A 16,667-nucleotide genomic window follows, 5' to 3' on the forward strand; every position below is an offset into this window, starting at 1 on the left:
TCAGGATAACGCGGTGTGAGACTGACAGTATAACTCGGTGTGTGACTGACAGTATAACTCGGTGTGAGACTGACAGTATAACTCGGTGTGAGACTGACAGTATTACTCGGTGTGAGACTGACAGTATAACTCGGTGTGAGACTGACAGTATAACTTGGTGTGCGACTGACAGTATAACTCGGTGTGAGACTGACAGTATAACTCGGTGTGAGACTGACAGTATAACTCGGTGTGAAGGGCAGTATAACTCGGTGTGAGACTGACAGTATAACTCGATGTGAGACTGACAGTATAACTCAGTGTGAGACTGACAGTATAACTTGATGTGAGACTGACAGTATAACTCGGTGTGAGACTGACAGTATAACTCGGTGTGAGACTGACAGTATAACTCGGTGTGAGACTGACAGTATAACTCAGTGTGTGACTGACAGTATAACTCAGTGTGAGACTGACAGTATAACTCGGTGTGAGACTGACAGTATTACTCGATGTGAGACTGACAGTATAACTCGGTGTGAGACTGACAGTATAACTCGGTGTGAGACTGACAGTATAACTCGGTGTGCGACTGACAGTATAACTCGGTGTGAGACTGACAGTATAACTCGGTGTGAGACTGACAGTATAACTCGGTGTGAAGGGCAGTATAACTCGGTGTGAGACTGACAGTATAACTCGGTGTGAGACTGACAGTATAACTCGGTGTGAGACTGACAGTATAATTCGGTGTGACACTGACAGTATAACTCGGTGTGAGATTGACAGTATAACTCAGTGTGAGACTGACAGTATAACTCGGTGTGAAACAGCAGTATAACTCGGTGTGAGACTGACAGTATAACTTGATGTGAGACTGACAGTATAACTTGGTGTGAGACTGACAGTATAACTCGGTGTGAGACTGACAGTATAACTCAGTGTGAGACTGACAGTATAACTCGGTGTGAGACTGACAGTATAACTCAGTGTGAGACTGACAGTATAACTCGGTGTGAGACTGACAGTATAACTCGGTGTGAGACTGACAGTATAACTCAGTGTGAGACTGACAGTATAACTCGGTGTGAAACGGCAGTATAACTCAGTGTGAGACTGACAGTATAACTCGGTGTGAGACTGACAGTATAACTCAGTGTGAGACTGACAGTATAACTCGGTGTGAGACTGACAGTATAACTCGATGTGAGACTGACAGTATAACTCGGTGTGAGACTGACAGTATAACTCGGTGTAAAAGGGCAGTATAACTCGGTGTGAGACTGACAGTATAACTCGGTGTGAGACTGACAGTATAACTCAGTGTAAAAGGGCAGTATAACTCGGTGTGAGACTGACAGTATAACTCGGTGTAAGAGGGCAGTATAACTCGGTGTGAGACTGACAGTATAACTCGGTGTGAGACTGACAGTATAACTCGGTGTGAGACTGACAGTATAACTCGGTGTGAGACTGACAGTATAACTCAGTGTGAGACTGACAGTATAACTCGGTGTGAGACTGACAGTATAACTCGGTGTGAGACTGACAGTATAACTCGGTGTGAGACTGACAGTATAACTCAGTGTGAGACTGACAGTATAACTCGGTGTGAAACGGCAGTATAACTCGGTGTGAGACTGACAGTATAACTCGGTGTGAGACTGACAGTATAACTCGGTGTGAGACTAACAGTATAACTCAGTGTGAGACTGACAGTATAACTCAGTGTGAGACTGACAGTATAACTCGGTGTGAGACTGACAGTATTACTCGGTGTGAGACTGACAGTATAACTCGGTGTGAGACTGACAGTATAACTTGGTGTGCGACTGACAGTATAACTCGGTGTGAGACTGACAGTATAACTCGGTGTGAGACTGACAGTATAACTCGGTGTGAAGGGCAGTATAACTCGGTGTGAGACTGACAGTATAACTCGATGTGAGACTGACAGTATAACTCAGCGTGAGACTGACAGTATAACTTGATGTGAGACTGACAGTATAACTCGGTGTGAGACTGACAGTATAACTCGGTGTGAGACTGACAGTATAACTCGGTGTGAGACTGACAGTATAACTCAGTGTGTGACTGACAGTATAACTCGGTGTGAGACTGACAGTATAACTCAGTGTGAGACTGACAGTATAACTCGGTGTGAGACTGACAGTATTACTCGATGTGAGACTGACAGTATAACTCGGTGTGAGACTGACAGTATAACTCGGTGTGCGACTGACAGTATAACTCGGTGTGAGACTGACAGTATAACTCGGTGTGAGACTGACAGTATAACTCGGTGTGAAGGGCAGTATAACTCGGTGTGAGACTGACAGTATAACTCGGTGTGAGACTGACAGTATAACTCGGTGTGAGACTGACAGTATAACTCGGTGTGACACTGACAGTATAACTCGGTGTGAGATTGACAGTATAACTCAGTGTGAGACTGACAGTATAACTCAGTGTGAAACAGCAGTATAACTCGGTGTGAGACTGACAGTATAACTTGATGTGAGACTGACAGTATAACTCGGTGTGAGACTGACAGTATAACTCGGTGTGAGACTGACAGTATAACTCAGTGTGAGACTGACAGTATAACTCGGTGTGAGACTGACAGTATAACTCAGTGTGAGACTGACAGTATAACTCGGTGTGAGACTGACAGTATAACTCGGTGTGAGACTGACAGTATAACTCAGTGTGAGACTGACAGTATAACTCGGTGTGAAACGGCAGTATAACTCAGTGTGAGACTGACAGTATAACTCGGTGTGAGACTGACAGTATAACTCGATGTGAGACTGACAGTATAACTCGGTGTGAGACTGACAGTATAACTCGGTGTAAAAGGGCAGTATAACTCGGTGTGAGACTGACAGTATAACTCGGTGTGAGACTGACAGTATAACTCAGTGTAAAAGGGCAGTATAACTCGGTGTGAGACTGACAGTATAACTCGGTGTAAGAGGGCAGTATAACTCGGTGTGAGACTGACAGTATAACTCGGTGTGACACTGACAGTATAACTCGGTGTGAGATTGACAGTATAACTCGGTGTGAGACTGACAGTATAACTCGGTGTGAAACAGCAGTATAACTCGGTGTGAGACTGACAGTATAACTTGATGTGAGACTGACAGTATAACTCGGTGTGAGACTGACAGTATAACTCGGTGTGAGACTGACAGTATAACTCAGTGTGAGACTGACAGTATAACTCGGTGTGAGACTGACAGTATAACTCGGTGTGAGACTGACAGTATAACTCGGTGTGAGACTGACAGTATAACTCGGTGTAAAAGGGCAGTATAACTCGGTGTGAGACTGACAGTATAACTCGGTGTGAGACTGACAGTATAACTCGGTGTGAGACTGACAGTATAACTCGATGTGAGACTGACAGTATAACCCGGTGTAAAAGGGCAGTATAACTCGGTGTGAGACTGACAGTATAACTCCGTGTGAGACTGACAGTATAACTCGGTGTAAAAGGGCAGTATAACTCGGTGTGAGACTGACAGTATAACTCGGTGTAAAAGGGCAGTATAACTCGGTGTGAGACTGACAGTATAACTCGGTGTGAGACTGACAGTATAACTCAGTGTGAGACTGACAGTATAACTCGGTGTGAGACTGACAGTATAACTTGGTGTGTAACTGACAGTATAACTCGGTGTGAGACTGACAGTATAACTCGGTGTGAGACTGACAGTATAACTCGGTGTGAGACTGATAGTATAACTCGGTGTGAGACTGACAGTATAACTCAGTGTGAGACTGACAGTATAACTCGGTGTGAGACTGACAGTATAACTCGGTGTGAGACTGACAGTATAACTCGGTGTGAGACTGACAGTATAACTCGGTGTGAGACTGACAGTATAACTCGGTGTGAAACGACAGTATAACTTGGTGTGAAACGACAGTATAACTCGGTGTGAAATGGCAGTATAACTCGGTGTGAGACTGACAGTATAACTCGGTGTGAGACTGACAGTATAACTCGGTGTGAAGGGCCAGTATAACTCAGTGTGAGACTGACAGTATAACTCGGTGTGAGACTGACAGTATAACTCAGTGTGAGACTGACAGTATAACTCGGCGTGAGACTTACAGTATAACTCGGTGTGAAGGGTCAGTGTGAAAATTGAGCCCGTTGATTGGACAGTAGAGGTAGGTAAAGGGGATAAGGGAATGGAGTTCTTACAATGTGTTCAGGACTCCTTTCTAACCCAATATGTAAAAAGCCCAACAAGGGAGAATTCACTATTGGATCTAGACATGGGGAATGAACCAGAGCAGATAAGTAAAAGTAGGGGAACATCCAGGCAATAGTGACCATAATATAATACACTTTAAGAAAATAATTGAGAAAGGCATAAGTATGACAAAGATCAGGGTAATAGATTGAAGAAAAGTTGATTTTGAGATGCTGGGAATAGCTTGGGAAAATAACATGGGCTATTGGCAAACAATGATGGAGAACAGCAATGGGAAACATTTAAAATGGTGGTCAACTCTGTCTCGGAAAAATATATTCTGCTAACAAACAAGAACAAGCTAAATACTAATGAGACACCGTAGATGAATAAAGACATAAGGGAAAAATTGAGGATAAGGAAAAAGGCATACATTAAGTACATGGACAGCAGGGGAGAACATGATAAGGGAGAATATGATGGGATAAGGAGAGAAGTCAACAAAAACAATTAGGAAGGCAAAGAGGAACTATGAAATTACAACAACAACAACTTGTATTTCTATAGCGCATTTAACATAGTGCAACATCGCAAGGCGCTTCAAAGGAGTATTATGAGTCAAAAAAATTTGACATCGAGCCACACAAGGAGAAATTAGCGCAGATGACCAAAAGCTTGCTCAAAGAGGTAGGTTTTAAGGAGCATCATGAAGGAGGAAAGCGAGGTGGAGAGGAGAAGAGGTTTAGGCAGGGAGTTCCAGAGCTTGGGGGAATAGGCAACAGAAGACACGGCCACTAATGGTTTAGCGATTATAATTGGGGATTCTCAAGCGGGCAGAATTAGAGGATCTCGGGGGGTTGTGGGGCTGAAGGAGATTACAGAGATAGGGAGGGGCGAGGCCATGGAGGGGTCTGAAAATAAGGATGAGAATTTTGAAATCGAGATGTTGCTTAACCAGGAGCCAATGTAAATCAGCGAGCATGGGATGATGGTTGAGTGGGATTTGGTGTGAGTTAGGACAGGGCAGCCGAATTTTGGATTACCTCTAGTTTACTTAGGGTAGAATGTGGGAGGTCAGCCCGGAGTGCATTGGGATAGTCAAGTCTAGAGATAACAAAGACATGGATGAGGGTTTCAGGGTTTCAGCAGCAGATGAGCTGAGGCAAGGGCGGAGACGGGCAATATTATGGAGGTGGAAACAGGCGGTTTTAGTTATGCTGCAGATATGTGGTCAAAAGCTAATTTCAGGGTCAAATATGACACGAAGGTTGCAAACAGTGTTGTTCAGCCTCAAACAGGAGTTGGAGAGAGGGATGGAATCAGTGGCTAGGGAACAGAGTTTGTGGCGGCGACCAAAAATAATGGCTTTGGTCTTCCCAATATTTAATTGGAGAAAAATCTGCTCATCTAGAACTGGATGTCGGACAAGCAGTCTGACAATTTAGAGACCGTGGGGGGGGGGTCGAGTGAAGTGGTGGTGAGGTAGAGCTGGGTGTCATCAGCGTACAAGTGGAAACTAAAATTAAATTATCAAGGAACATAAAACAAAATAATAAAATAATTTACAGGCACATAAATAAAAAAAGGAAGGTCGGGATGGGAATAGTGCCATTAAGGGATAAATAGGATAATACCACAGGTAACAATAGAGAGATGGCAGAAATATTAAATAATTACTTTGCTTCGGTATTTACCAGGGTGTTAGAATAGGTGGAGATGAATGAGATTAGTAATGAGTTAACTGCATTTAAACTAAAACGAGGAGATATACTAAATAAACTAATGAAACCCAAAGAGGATAAAATCTCTGGTCCGTATGGATTACATCCACGCATTTTAAAATAATCTAGGGAAGAGATAGCAGAGGCATTAGTACACATGTTTAATAATTTGTTCGAAAAAGGTGTAGTGCCAGAGGACTGGTGGATAGCTGATGTGGTACCTATGTCTAAGAGAGATAGAACATCTCCAGGGAATTATAGATCAGTCAGCTTAACATTGGCGGTAGGAAAAATAATGGAATCCCTACTAAAGGAGAAAATAGAAGAACATCGAGAAACCATCAGAAATAGTCAGCATGGATTTCAAAACGGAAAGTAGACAATGGTAATGCAGTCAATGTAATTTATCTAGATTTTCAAAAGGCCTTCGATAAGGTAACCCATAATAGACTAATGAACAAGGTCAGAGAATGCGGAGTCAGGGGACAAGTAGCAGAATGGATAGCTAGCTGGTATCAAGACAGAAAGCAGAGAGTAGGGGTAAAGGGTAGCTATTCACAGTGGCAGTGGGTGGGTAGTGGTGTTCCACAAGGATCAGTGCTGGGACCACTGTTGTTCACAATTTATATTAACGATTTAGACTTTGGAATCAAAAACACAATTTCTAAATATGCGGCCAAAACCACATTGGAGGTGGGGGCGATTAGTCAATACTGAGGAGGACTGCAACAAATTACAGGAGGACATTAATAAACTTGCAGGATGGGCATATAATTGGCAAATTAATTTCAACACAGATAAATGTGAGGTATTATATTTTGGTAAGAAAAATAGGGAGGTCACATGTTACTTGGGAAATAAGAATCTAAATGAGGCAGAAGAGCAAAGGGATCTGGGAGTAGAAATACACAAATCACTAACCGTTTCGACACAGGTTAACAAGGCCATAAAAAGCAAACCAAGCACTCGGGTTTATTTCTAGAGGGATAGAATTGGAAACTAGTGCAGTAATGCTAAACCTGTATTGAACCTTGGCTACACCACACTTGGAGTACTGTGTGCAATTCTGGTCGCCATATTATAATCAGGAAAGGATGAACAGGCTGGGTCTCTTTTCTCTTGAAAAGAGAATGTTGAGGGATGACCTAATAGAGGTCTTTAAAATTATGAAGAGTTTTGATAGAGTAGATACAGAGTGTTTCCATTTGTGGGGAAGAGCATAACTAGAGGCTATCAATATAAGATAGTCACCATGGAGCCTTAATTGGAGAACTTACCACCAACTGCCGCCGACATTCCTCTGCTCGAACCGTCCAGTGCCATTTTCGACATGGCCTGGAACGGGCGGGAGGGGAGAGCCGACATCAACGGATGGCCGATGCGCGTAAGTACACTCCTGCCCGCTGAGATGCCAGATTGATGCGGGCAGGAGTCGACTGGAGTCGGCGGTAGACCGCTGTGTGGAGGCTAGTCTGTCCTGAATGGTGACTGTCAAGATCCTGTAAAAAAGGTAAGTGAAATGCAACAGATTCTGCCCAATGCCAGGATTTAACCGAAATTAAAAAACACTTGCAATTTTCAGTGTGAATAAGTTCTTGTAAATGATATCTCTCCTGTTCACATAAACGAGTGCCTTATACTTGGTTATGGTTCCATGGGTCCTAGGTGCCCATTGCTCATGTTCAGACCTATGAAGCATTATTGGGCTATTTGTGGCTCAGTGGGTTGTACTCTCGCCTCTGAGTCAGAAAGTTGTGGGTTTAAGTCCCACTCCAGGGACTTGAGCACATGAATCTAGGCTGACACTCCCAGTGCAGTGCTGAGGGAGTGCTGCACTGATGGAGGTGGCACCTTTTAGATGAGACATTAAACCGAGGCCCCGTCTGCTTTCTCAGGTGGATGTAAAAAATCCCATGGCACTATTTCGAAGAAGAGCAGGGGAGTTATCCCCGGTGTCCTGGGCCAATATTTATCCCTCAATCAACATAACAAAAACAGATTATCTGGTCATTATCACATCGCTGTTTTGTGGGAGCTTGCTGTGTGCAAGTTGGCTGCCGCGTTTCCCACATTACAACAGTGACTACACGCCAAAAGTAATTAATTGGCTGTAAAGCGCTTTGAGATGTCCGGTGGTCGTGAAAGGTGCAAGTTTTTCTTTTTTATCCAACCATGGAGGGGCAACAGATCCCAGGCTGATCCTATCCTCCCCATATAAACATTTTCCAGCAGGAGTCAGTCAATGGCAATCTGGCACGAGACCCCTGGCTGATTTACTTCTTCCAGCCCCTGACCAAACTGATGTCCTACTGAGGAGTAACTCATCAAAAACCATGGGGACAATCCTGGGGGTTGGGGGTCTTCTTATATCTTCCTCATTGGATAGCAAATTTACTAAGGTATTTAGTGAGCTGGTATGGGGAGGGGAAATGTCCGCCCCCCTCCTTTATAAAAAATGCAAACAAAGCACTGGGGTTTATTTCTAGAGGAATAGGATTCAAAAATTATGTTAAACTCGTATAGAACCTTGGCTAGACCACACGGAGTACTGAGAACAGTTTTGGGTTCCATATTACAGAAAGAATATAGAGGCACTGGAGAAGTTGCAAAAAAGATTTACAAGGATACCAGAGCTGCAAGTATCAGGCATAAAAGGGAAGGCTGAGGGGAGACCTAGTTGAAGTCTTTAAAATTATAAAGGGGTTTGTTAAGGTATGCAGAACGTTTCCATTTGTGGGTGAGTCTGAAAACTAAAAATATATCGTTTCTAATAAATCCAATGAGCAATACAGGAAAACCTCTTTACCCAGAGAGTGGTGAGAATGTGGAACTCGCTGCAACAGGGAGTGGTTGAGGTGAATAGCATAGATACATTTATGGGGAACCTAGGTAAATACATGAGAGAAAGGATTGGAAGGATATGCTGATAGGGTGAAATGAAGTATGGTGGGAGGAGGCTCGAGTGGAGCATAAACACGGGCATGGACCTATTGGGTCGAATGGCCTGTTGCTGTGCTGTAAACACTATGTAACACTATGCAAGATCCTACAAATCCCCTGGGAGGACAGACGCACCAACATTAGCATCCTCGACCAGGCCAACGTCCCCAACATTGAAGCACTGACCACACTTGATCAGCTCCGCTGGGCAGGCCACATAGTTCGCATGCCAGACATGAGACTCCCAAAGCAAGCGCTCTACTCGGAATTCCTTCATGGAAAATGAGCCAAAGGTGGGCAGAGGAAACGTTACAAGGACACCCTCAAAGCAAGTGCAACATCCCCACTGACACCTGGGAGTCCCTGGCCAATGACCACCCTAAGTGGAGGAAGTGCATCCGGGAGGGCGCTGAGCACCTCAAGTCTCATCGCCGAGAGCATGCAGAAATCAAGCGCAGGCAGCGGAAAGAGCGTGCGGGAAACCTGTCCCACCCTCCCTTACTCTCAACAACTATCTGTCCCACCTGTGACAGGGACTGTGGCTCTCGTATTGGACTATTCAGCCACCTAAGGACTCATTTTAAGAGTGGAAGCAAGTCTTCCTCGATTCCGAGGGGCTGCCTATGAGATGGATAAATATTTGATATGAAGTCAAGAAATTAGACGACCAAAAATCACAGTTTATAACTTACAGAAGTTTATTGCATGTTGACACAACACGGGGCCTACCGACAACTACAGTGCCCAAACCAGTAAGAATTCTGAATCCATAAAAACTCTCATTACATAGTTCAGTCAATAACCATTGCTAGCCACTGTGTTGGGCTGAGATCTGTTGATGCTGGACTGAAAGTCACCTTCGCACATAAGTGCTGGTGTACATCATGAACCATCAGACGTGAGCCTGGAAGTAACTGAGAGCAACATTACTGTACGTATGCTTGACTAATTCATGGTCAAATTCCTCTCTCCATTGTTTTAGCACGGGCGTTTAGTGCCTTTGAAATAAATGGGTTAACTCCTCCAGCAACAGAACAGGGAGTGGAATTTGATTGAACATTTGACAGTTAAAGATAAGTCTAGAACAAGGGGCCATAACCTTAAAAATAGGTCATTCAGGGGATGATGTCAGGAAGTACTTCTTCACACAAAGGGTGGTGAAAATCTGGAACTCTCTCCCGCAAAAAGCTGTGAGGCTGGGGGGTCAATTGACAATCTCAAAACTGAGATCAATACAGCTTTGTTGGGTAAGGGTATCAAGGGTAAGGATATGGAACCAAGGCAGGTAAAAGGAGTTAAGATACAGATCAGCCATAATCTAATTGAATGGCAGAACAGGCTCAAGGGGCTGAATGGTTCACTCCTGTTCTTATGTTCCCATGCACGGAAAAAGTAAATGTGGAATATTACTTTAAATTGCAAGAGTAGAACAAGGTGGACAAAGCTCCAAACTAGTGAAAGGTACATTTAGGATTAAAATCAGGAAATTCTTCAATCAGCATTCCTGCATAAAGCACTGGAGGCAAAACTCCTGGGATCATTCAATCACCAGTAGAATGGTGCAATGAGGGAATGTGGGGTCTTCCTGGATCAACAGCGTAAGATGGGCCGAATGGCCCTCCTTATCAACAAAACTTGTATTTATATAGCTCCTTTAACATAATGAAACATCCCAAGGCGCTTCACAGGAGTATTATACCATAAAACATTGACACCGAGCTGCATACGTAGAAATTAGCGCAGGTGACCAAAAGCTTGGTCAAAGAGGTATGTTTGAAGGAGTGTCTTGAAGGAGGAAAGAGAGGTAGCGAGGCAGAGAGGTTTAGGGAGGGAGTTCCAGAGCTTGGGGCCTAGGCAACAGAAAGCATGGCCACCAATGGTTGAGCGATTATTACCAAGGATGTTCAGGAGGGTAGAATTGGAGGAGCGCAGACATCTTAGGGGTTGTGGGGCTGGAGGAGATTACAGAGATAGAGAGGGGCGAGGCCATGGAGGGATTTGAAAATACGTAATTAAATAGAGTATAAATTAGGTGGGTGTTCCTTAACAAACTTCCGGTAACTCGCCGGGTCAAGGCTCAGTCTTAGAAAAATCTCCCCGTGTGTATGAATTGTCCGTAAAATAACATTGCACTCAGTACGTTACCAGGCTAACAAGACCCCCAGATATAAAGCTAGAAAATCTGATTGCTCTCTTTGAGGCTGCTGGATGAATGCGAGGAATAAACCCGTGGCTCATGAACGCACAGCATTAAAATACAGACATTTGGCTTTGAAACAATAAAATATTCCATTTAAATTAAGACTTTGTCAAAAGTATTCTGATACCAGCAATATTCTGTGTAAAATATCAAAATCAAAATCATAAATAACACCTTGCAGCAAAAATAAAAAATAAAAAATCTTTGCTGTTACTCTTCCAGAGAATTTTGCACGTAAGTAAATGTGTTGTCTCCCTTCCGAAAATGCATTCACATCCACTACAACAGCTCAGGTCCCTGGTAGTGCACTGTGACCAATGGCAGATATGCAGTGTTCATCCTGGTCACATGTGGAATTACAGTTTCAGTTCCAAGTGTACATACTTCTTAAAAGATTACATCGACACAAATATCATAAACAATCCAAGCTACAAAGAGGGCTTAAGGTTCCAGAAACAAAATAAAAAGGACAAAATGGACGCGAGGGGGAATATTAACAAATCATGTTTTCATGCATTTCTGCAATCTTGTTATTATCCACATGCTATACTTAAAATGCTCACAATCAAGACAGCGATTGTGTCACTCACACATAAAAAAACATGTTCCCGAGAACTGGACACCCATCTCATTTGTCTTTTGGTGCACCAGAGATTACGCTGTCTACGTGTGCAACAAAGGCTTCCAAAAACTCAACAAAATACATTACTATTTTTCTAATTTATAAAACTAAAGCATTCAAACTACTAAAGCTGCACCGTCCTAAAATGAAAACCTTCAGAAAGAGACCATTAAGGTATACATGTGCAAACGTCAGCTGCCATTGTCTTTTATAATTCTATTGCGGGACTGACTGAACCAGTGAGAGTTAACATACGCCATAATCTATTCAAACATTAGGGAACTCGTCAAGACTTGAAATAAATGTGATCTATATATTTTCGCTCAAATGTTTACGAAAACACAAACAGAATTGTAAATTTGAAGCTACGATAAATGCACAGAGAACTCAAACTACAAGTCCAGTAAAGACTGGTCTAACGGACGGTGAAAATGCTCAGAATTCACAATTAGACAATGTAGAACCAGTCTACAACTACACTGCTGCTGGAAGAGGAGCCAGCAACATGGTCGTTCATATTATTGGTATAGGTATCACACTCTGATATTAAAATGGATTGAGAGTAACACAGCATAAATTAACTGGGCTACAATCACAAAGATCGATCGATTCAAATCTTGGCTTTTATAATCTGGCCACCTTTTGTCTTCTGTCTATTTATACCTCAGATTTGCCTTTTTTTGTTTTCAGACGGGAGAATAATTGAGGCAGCTAGTCGTCATATACATACCTGAGGTGGCCAAATATGAAATCAGGTGAAATCATGTCAGCTGTTCGTGGTAAATGAACAGGCCAGCTGGCCAAAGTATTCTCACCGGGCAGCACCGTCCTGCTGCCACATTTGGCTTATACATGCACTTCCCACACGGCACACATAACACTGTTGACTGCCCCTTTAAAAAAAATGTAAAACACCAGAGTTCCACACACGGAGAAATGCTGGTATGCACCTTAATAGTGTTGGGATCCCCAGCAAAGCAATGGAGTCCATGGGTCCCACTGAAGGAGTTTGCTGTTGCTTTGCCAACAGGCAACTCCAGCAGTGTTAGGGGCAGAGACACGGATTTTCAGGATTTTCTTTCACGTTTTTCAAAGGTTTTGTAGGGTTTGAAGATGACCCTGTTTTACCAGCGAAACCCTACAGGATATGCAATTTTTCCACTAGTGTTCTACAAGACCTATATCTAACGCCTGTAAGGATGAAATTTTTGACAGGATAAATCTATGAGAGTTTGCTACAGCAATTCATAGACGACACATCCAAGGATACCCATTTAACATTTACAATCTGTGGTAACACTATTATATCCACCCAGGTGGGTTTACAATATGCACTGGCAGGTCTTTAAACATTTTGGCCTCATTTGACTTTGCCCATTTTTAATTTAATATGGAGGCTCTTTTTTTTAGGTTCCCCCACCCCACCCCCCACTCTGCCAGACTAAGCCATGGCTGGATCATCAACTTACTTTCAATCACTTATCAATTCTTGCTTCACGATTAGCATACAGGAAGTGTGCTTTCATAGAATGAGGTTGACCTTTGCCCTGGAAGTGGAGCATTCTGCTGATGGACAATCCAATGGCTCTGACTGCCACTCACCGAATAAAGCCAAACAATGTCATTTAGAGTGGGGATGGCAAAGCAGCAGGCCTCTGGGTTAAAAATCCCGCACTCTTGACCAACTCCTGGGATTGAAACTTGTGCCTAAGTGAATTTAAAAGTCAAACAGTATACAATCCCTTCCATTTTGCAATTCAAGTCGAAGGTCCCCCCTTCGATTGAAAACGCGGCAATGACACCAAGAGCTACCCAACACACCGGACTAAGTGGGCGGATTGCAGTGGGAGCCCAGGGCTCAGGTTATATGACAAGTGCACTCAGTCATTCGGGCCACCTTAATTCCCTCACTAACGTACAAAACTGTAACAAATTTTGCAGATTCAAAACCTGTTTCTTAAAATCGAGAATTCTTCAGAAAAGTATCCATGCAGAAGTATTTGTCACACCTAGCTTCAGTGTCCCAAACTTGGCTAGCTCGCTAGAAAGCAGCCAAAGAGTTGGCTGTTACAACGCTGACATAGAAACTCAGGAAATACGCCCCAATTAGTTTTACCAGCTAGAACAAATGCTTCCAGCAGTTCTTTTTTCCCCAGGACTTGGCATGGATTCGCTTTAAATAATATGGCAATCTATCACTAAAATATTGTCACAAGAAAATTCGGTACTGAAGGAGTAATGTATTGGAAATAGCTTTAAACCTGAGTCAGAAAACACGTTAAAAATAATTGACACCAGACATCTCCCATCTCTGGCATTCCACCCCAAAAATCTCTCTTAACCAAAGATAACTGGTCGGAAAGCAAAAGGCAAGACTCACACAGGAACAAAACAGGAAAGCCAAAAAGGTCACTCTTACAGATCTGTCATATGATAGGAAACAAAAGGCTACATCCTTGGCCTGAAATACGATTTGCTGAAAATGTCAGTGGTACTATTGCGACATGTAAGGAGTAAACCTTGCACGGTTCACTCCCAACATGGCTCTCGTTACGTGGATGTGGGGAATCACGGTATTGCCCTCACCAGTCCCGTCTCCGGCTGAATTCCCGTCTAGCAAGTCCCCATGCCAGGACTGCAGCCTTGCCTATTCTACGCACGAGACAGGTGCAACAAAGATGTTCCTTTTAAAGTTCCAAGCCCAAGGATATATAACACTACGAAGACTGGCTGCGATGTTTAGTTTATAAAGTAAACGATTGCATTCAACTGCTGTCAGTTATGTGTAAGTTATTACTCCAATTGGATTGTCCTCCATTGTTGGGCATTCAATAGATTGCCCACAGTATGAGAACTAATCAGATATTCCAACTGGTATTTTTTTTGACCACAGCATATTGGACAGGAACAAAAATGAAAACCGAACAAAAAGACACAACAAAGTTCTGAGACCAACACAAAGGGTGGAAGCCTATTGTGTAACTGCAAAGTTAAGGCAAAAAACTGATTGCGATTGACTTGCTTATGCTGGTTTACCACTTTCTTTAAAAAGTACAAAGCTAATTCCTTCACACTGATTGAAATGCTCACGAAAAGAATCCTAAGAACAAAACCAAGATGAGTAAAATAACTCATATGAATTTGTTTAATGTGTGCACCTTTATGGAGCAGACCAGAGATCTACTCGTCTGGATCCTATATAACCGATAGACAAATCCTAGAACAAAAATGGCGATATTTATACCAACTGCTTCCTTGTTCCTCTGGGAATCGTTCAACAGCAACTGAAGACAATATTTACAAGCAACCTTTTAGAAACCTGGGCTTCTGGCCGTCGACACATTCATTAACTATAGGTGTGTCCATTAAAGGTACACATTGATTCAGCCCCTCAATACTCCTTTCGACATGATATTCCATGCAGAGTGCAGGTCAAGTGTTGGAAGTACAAGCCAATGGGGATCAGGGTCTCTCTGTCACGTGTTCCAGTAAATGCGTTCGCAGTTTATGGCAATGAAGAGAGAATGTTCTGGTTTTGAACTCTTTTTTTTCTGAGGAAAGTATTCAATACTAAAATGCAAGTGTCTTGTCTGTGCAAGTTGCTGGATTTTCCCCCAAGGGATACATTAGAAACCTGTACATTATCCATCTCCATTCTTCTGGAATAAAGACTACTTCAGGTTCTCCTCACATTTGCCGATCTGCATCTTTAAAATGCCACTCTTATGCAAGAGCCAGAGTTGGAGAAACTCCTCCGGCATGGCATGGTAGCCTGAATATGGCATCACGTTGTCATAGTAGTGGTGGCTAATCATCCTTCCTTGCAGATCGGTTGAAAATGGCCAAAATCCATAGAGGGTCACATCTTCGCAGAGGCCCAAAGCAACACTGACCAGGAACAGGCCCGTGGACAGGCGTTTGGCATGGATTCCCTTGCTCTTCCAGAACTTCTCAACGTTGCGCAGGAAATCTGGATTGGCGAAGAGTATTGTTTGGTTGGCACTGAAGTCAGATAACGTGTAGTACGTGCGGAAGGAAGGATCTGTCCCCGTCTTCATAGAAAAGGCAGGCATGTAAACGTAGCTACGCCCATACACCTTCATACTCTCCACAAAGGATTTCCTCGACCATAGAAGGTTCTGAAATCTGAAAGAAAATGAAAGAAATATTGAATCTTCCACTACTAATTCTTAACTGATGATGAGAGAACTTCTATCAATGCATAAATATTACAAGTGGCAATGAATGGCACTAACAATTTAACTTTTTATAGAAAATATATTTATACCATCATGGGTTGTCCACCTTTACTGTTTCCAGACAATTTATGGTTCACTGAAAGGTTGAAACAGGCCTTGGATGTAATGGAGTAGCAAACTGCCCTTTCCCCTCTGGGACCCACTTTAGCACGTTAATAGGATGAAGATTTTTGATCTCATTCTCGAACTGCAAAGTCCCACATGAAAATGAGTTGGACAACCCCAAGTCCTAGTGGGTGTGAGTCCACAGTACAAGATTGTCTATCATTTGGGACTACTTGGCACTACAGCATAAAATGTCCACCATGGCACCGTATCACAAAACCGTGCGGGTGGGAAACACTATGTGCCATGTCGGGAAAGGGCACACCTGCAGCGCATAATCTTCCATCCAACAGGGATGCCCGATTTCCCCAATATGTACTTCCGGTATGTGCGATCCCATGCCGGGAGTGCCAAGGAGGAAGATTTACCTTTAAGTCATCACAGCCCAACCAGGCCTGAAGGTTGGTTAGTGTAGAAAATGAGCTCTTCCCATTGCTTTAGTAAGGAGTCCTCTTCTAAGACTAAGGGTTGAGGCGAACTTTACAAGTTAGTGCCCCCGGCACGAAGTCTCACTCGAAGAGAGGGCCAGTTGGACAAGCGGTTTTAAATGTCAAGGTACCTCATTTATAAACCTCCCCATTTTCCCATTACTTATCTCGATGGCTGGAACATTTGGAAGGCTGCAAATCGGAC

The 16,667-nt window shown here is 43.2% G+C and overlaps 1 protein-coding gene across 1 annotated transcript in view; it reads right to left on the reverse strand.

The window, feature by feature from the left end:
• Positions 1 to 13,082: 13,082 nt before the first annotated feature.
• The window catches only part of st8sia1 (ST8 alpha-N-acetyl-neuraminide alpha-2,8-sialyltransferase 1), a 93,908-nt gene continuing 90,323 nt past the window's right edge, over positions 13,083 to 16,667 (reverse strand). Inside the window, exon 5 of the mRNA XM_070897602.1 lies at positions 13,083 to 15,816. Coding sequence (XP_070753703.1) covers positions 15,342 to 15,816 — 475 coding nt within the window. The 3' untranslated portion in view covers positions 13,083 to 15,341. The remainder of the gene's footprint in view (positions 15,817 to 16,667) is intronic.

Source organism: Pristiophorus japonicus, chromosome 13 (assembly GCF_044704955.1).
Source record: "Pristiophorus japonicus isolate sPriJap1 chromosome 13, sPriJap1.hap1, whole genome shotgun sequence".
In the NCBI taxonomy this organism is placed as follows: Eukaryota; Metazoa; Chordata; class Chondrichthyes; family Pristiophoridae; genus Pristiophorus; species Pristiophorus japonicus.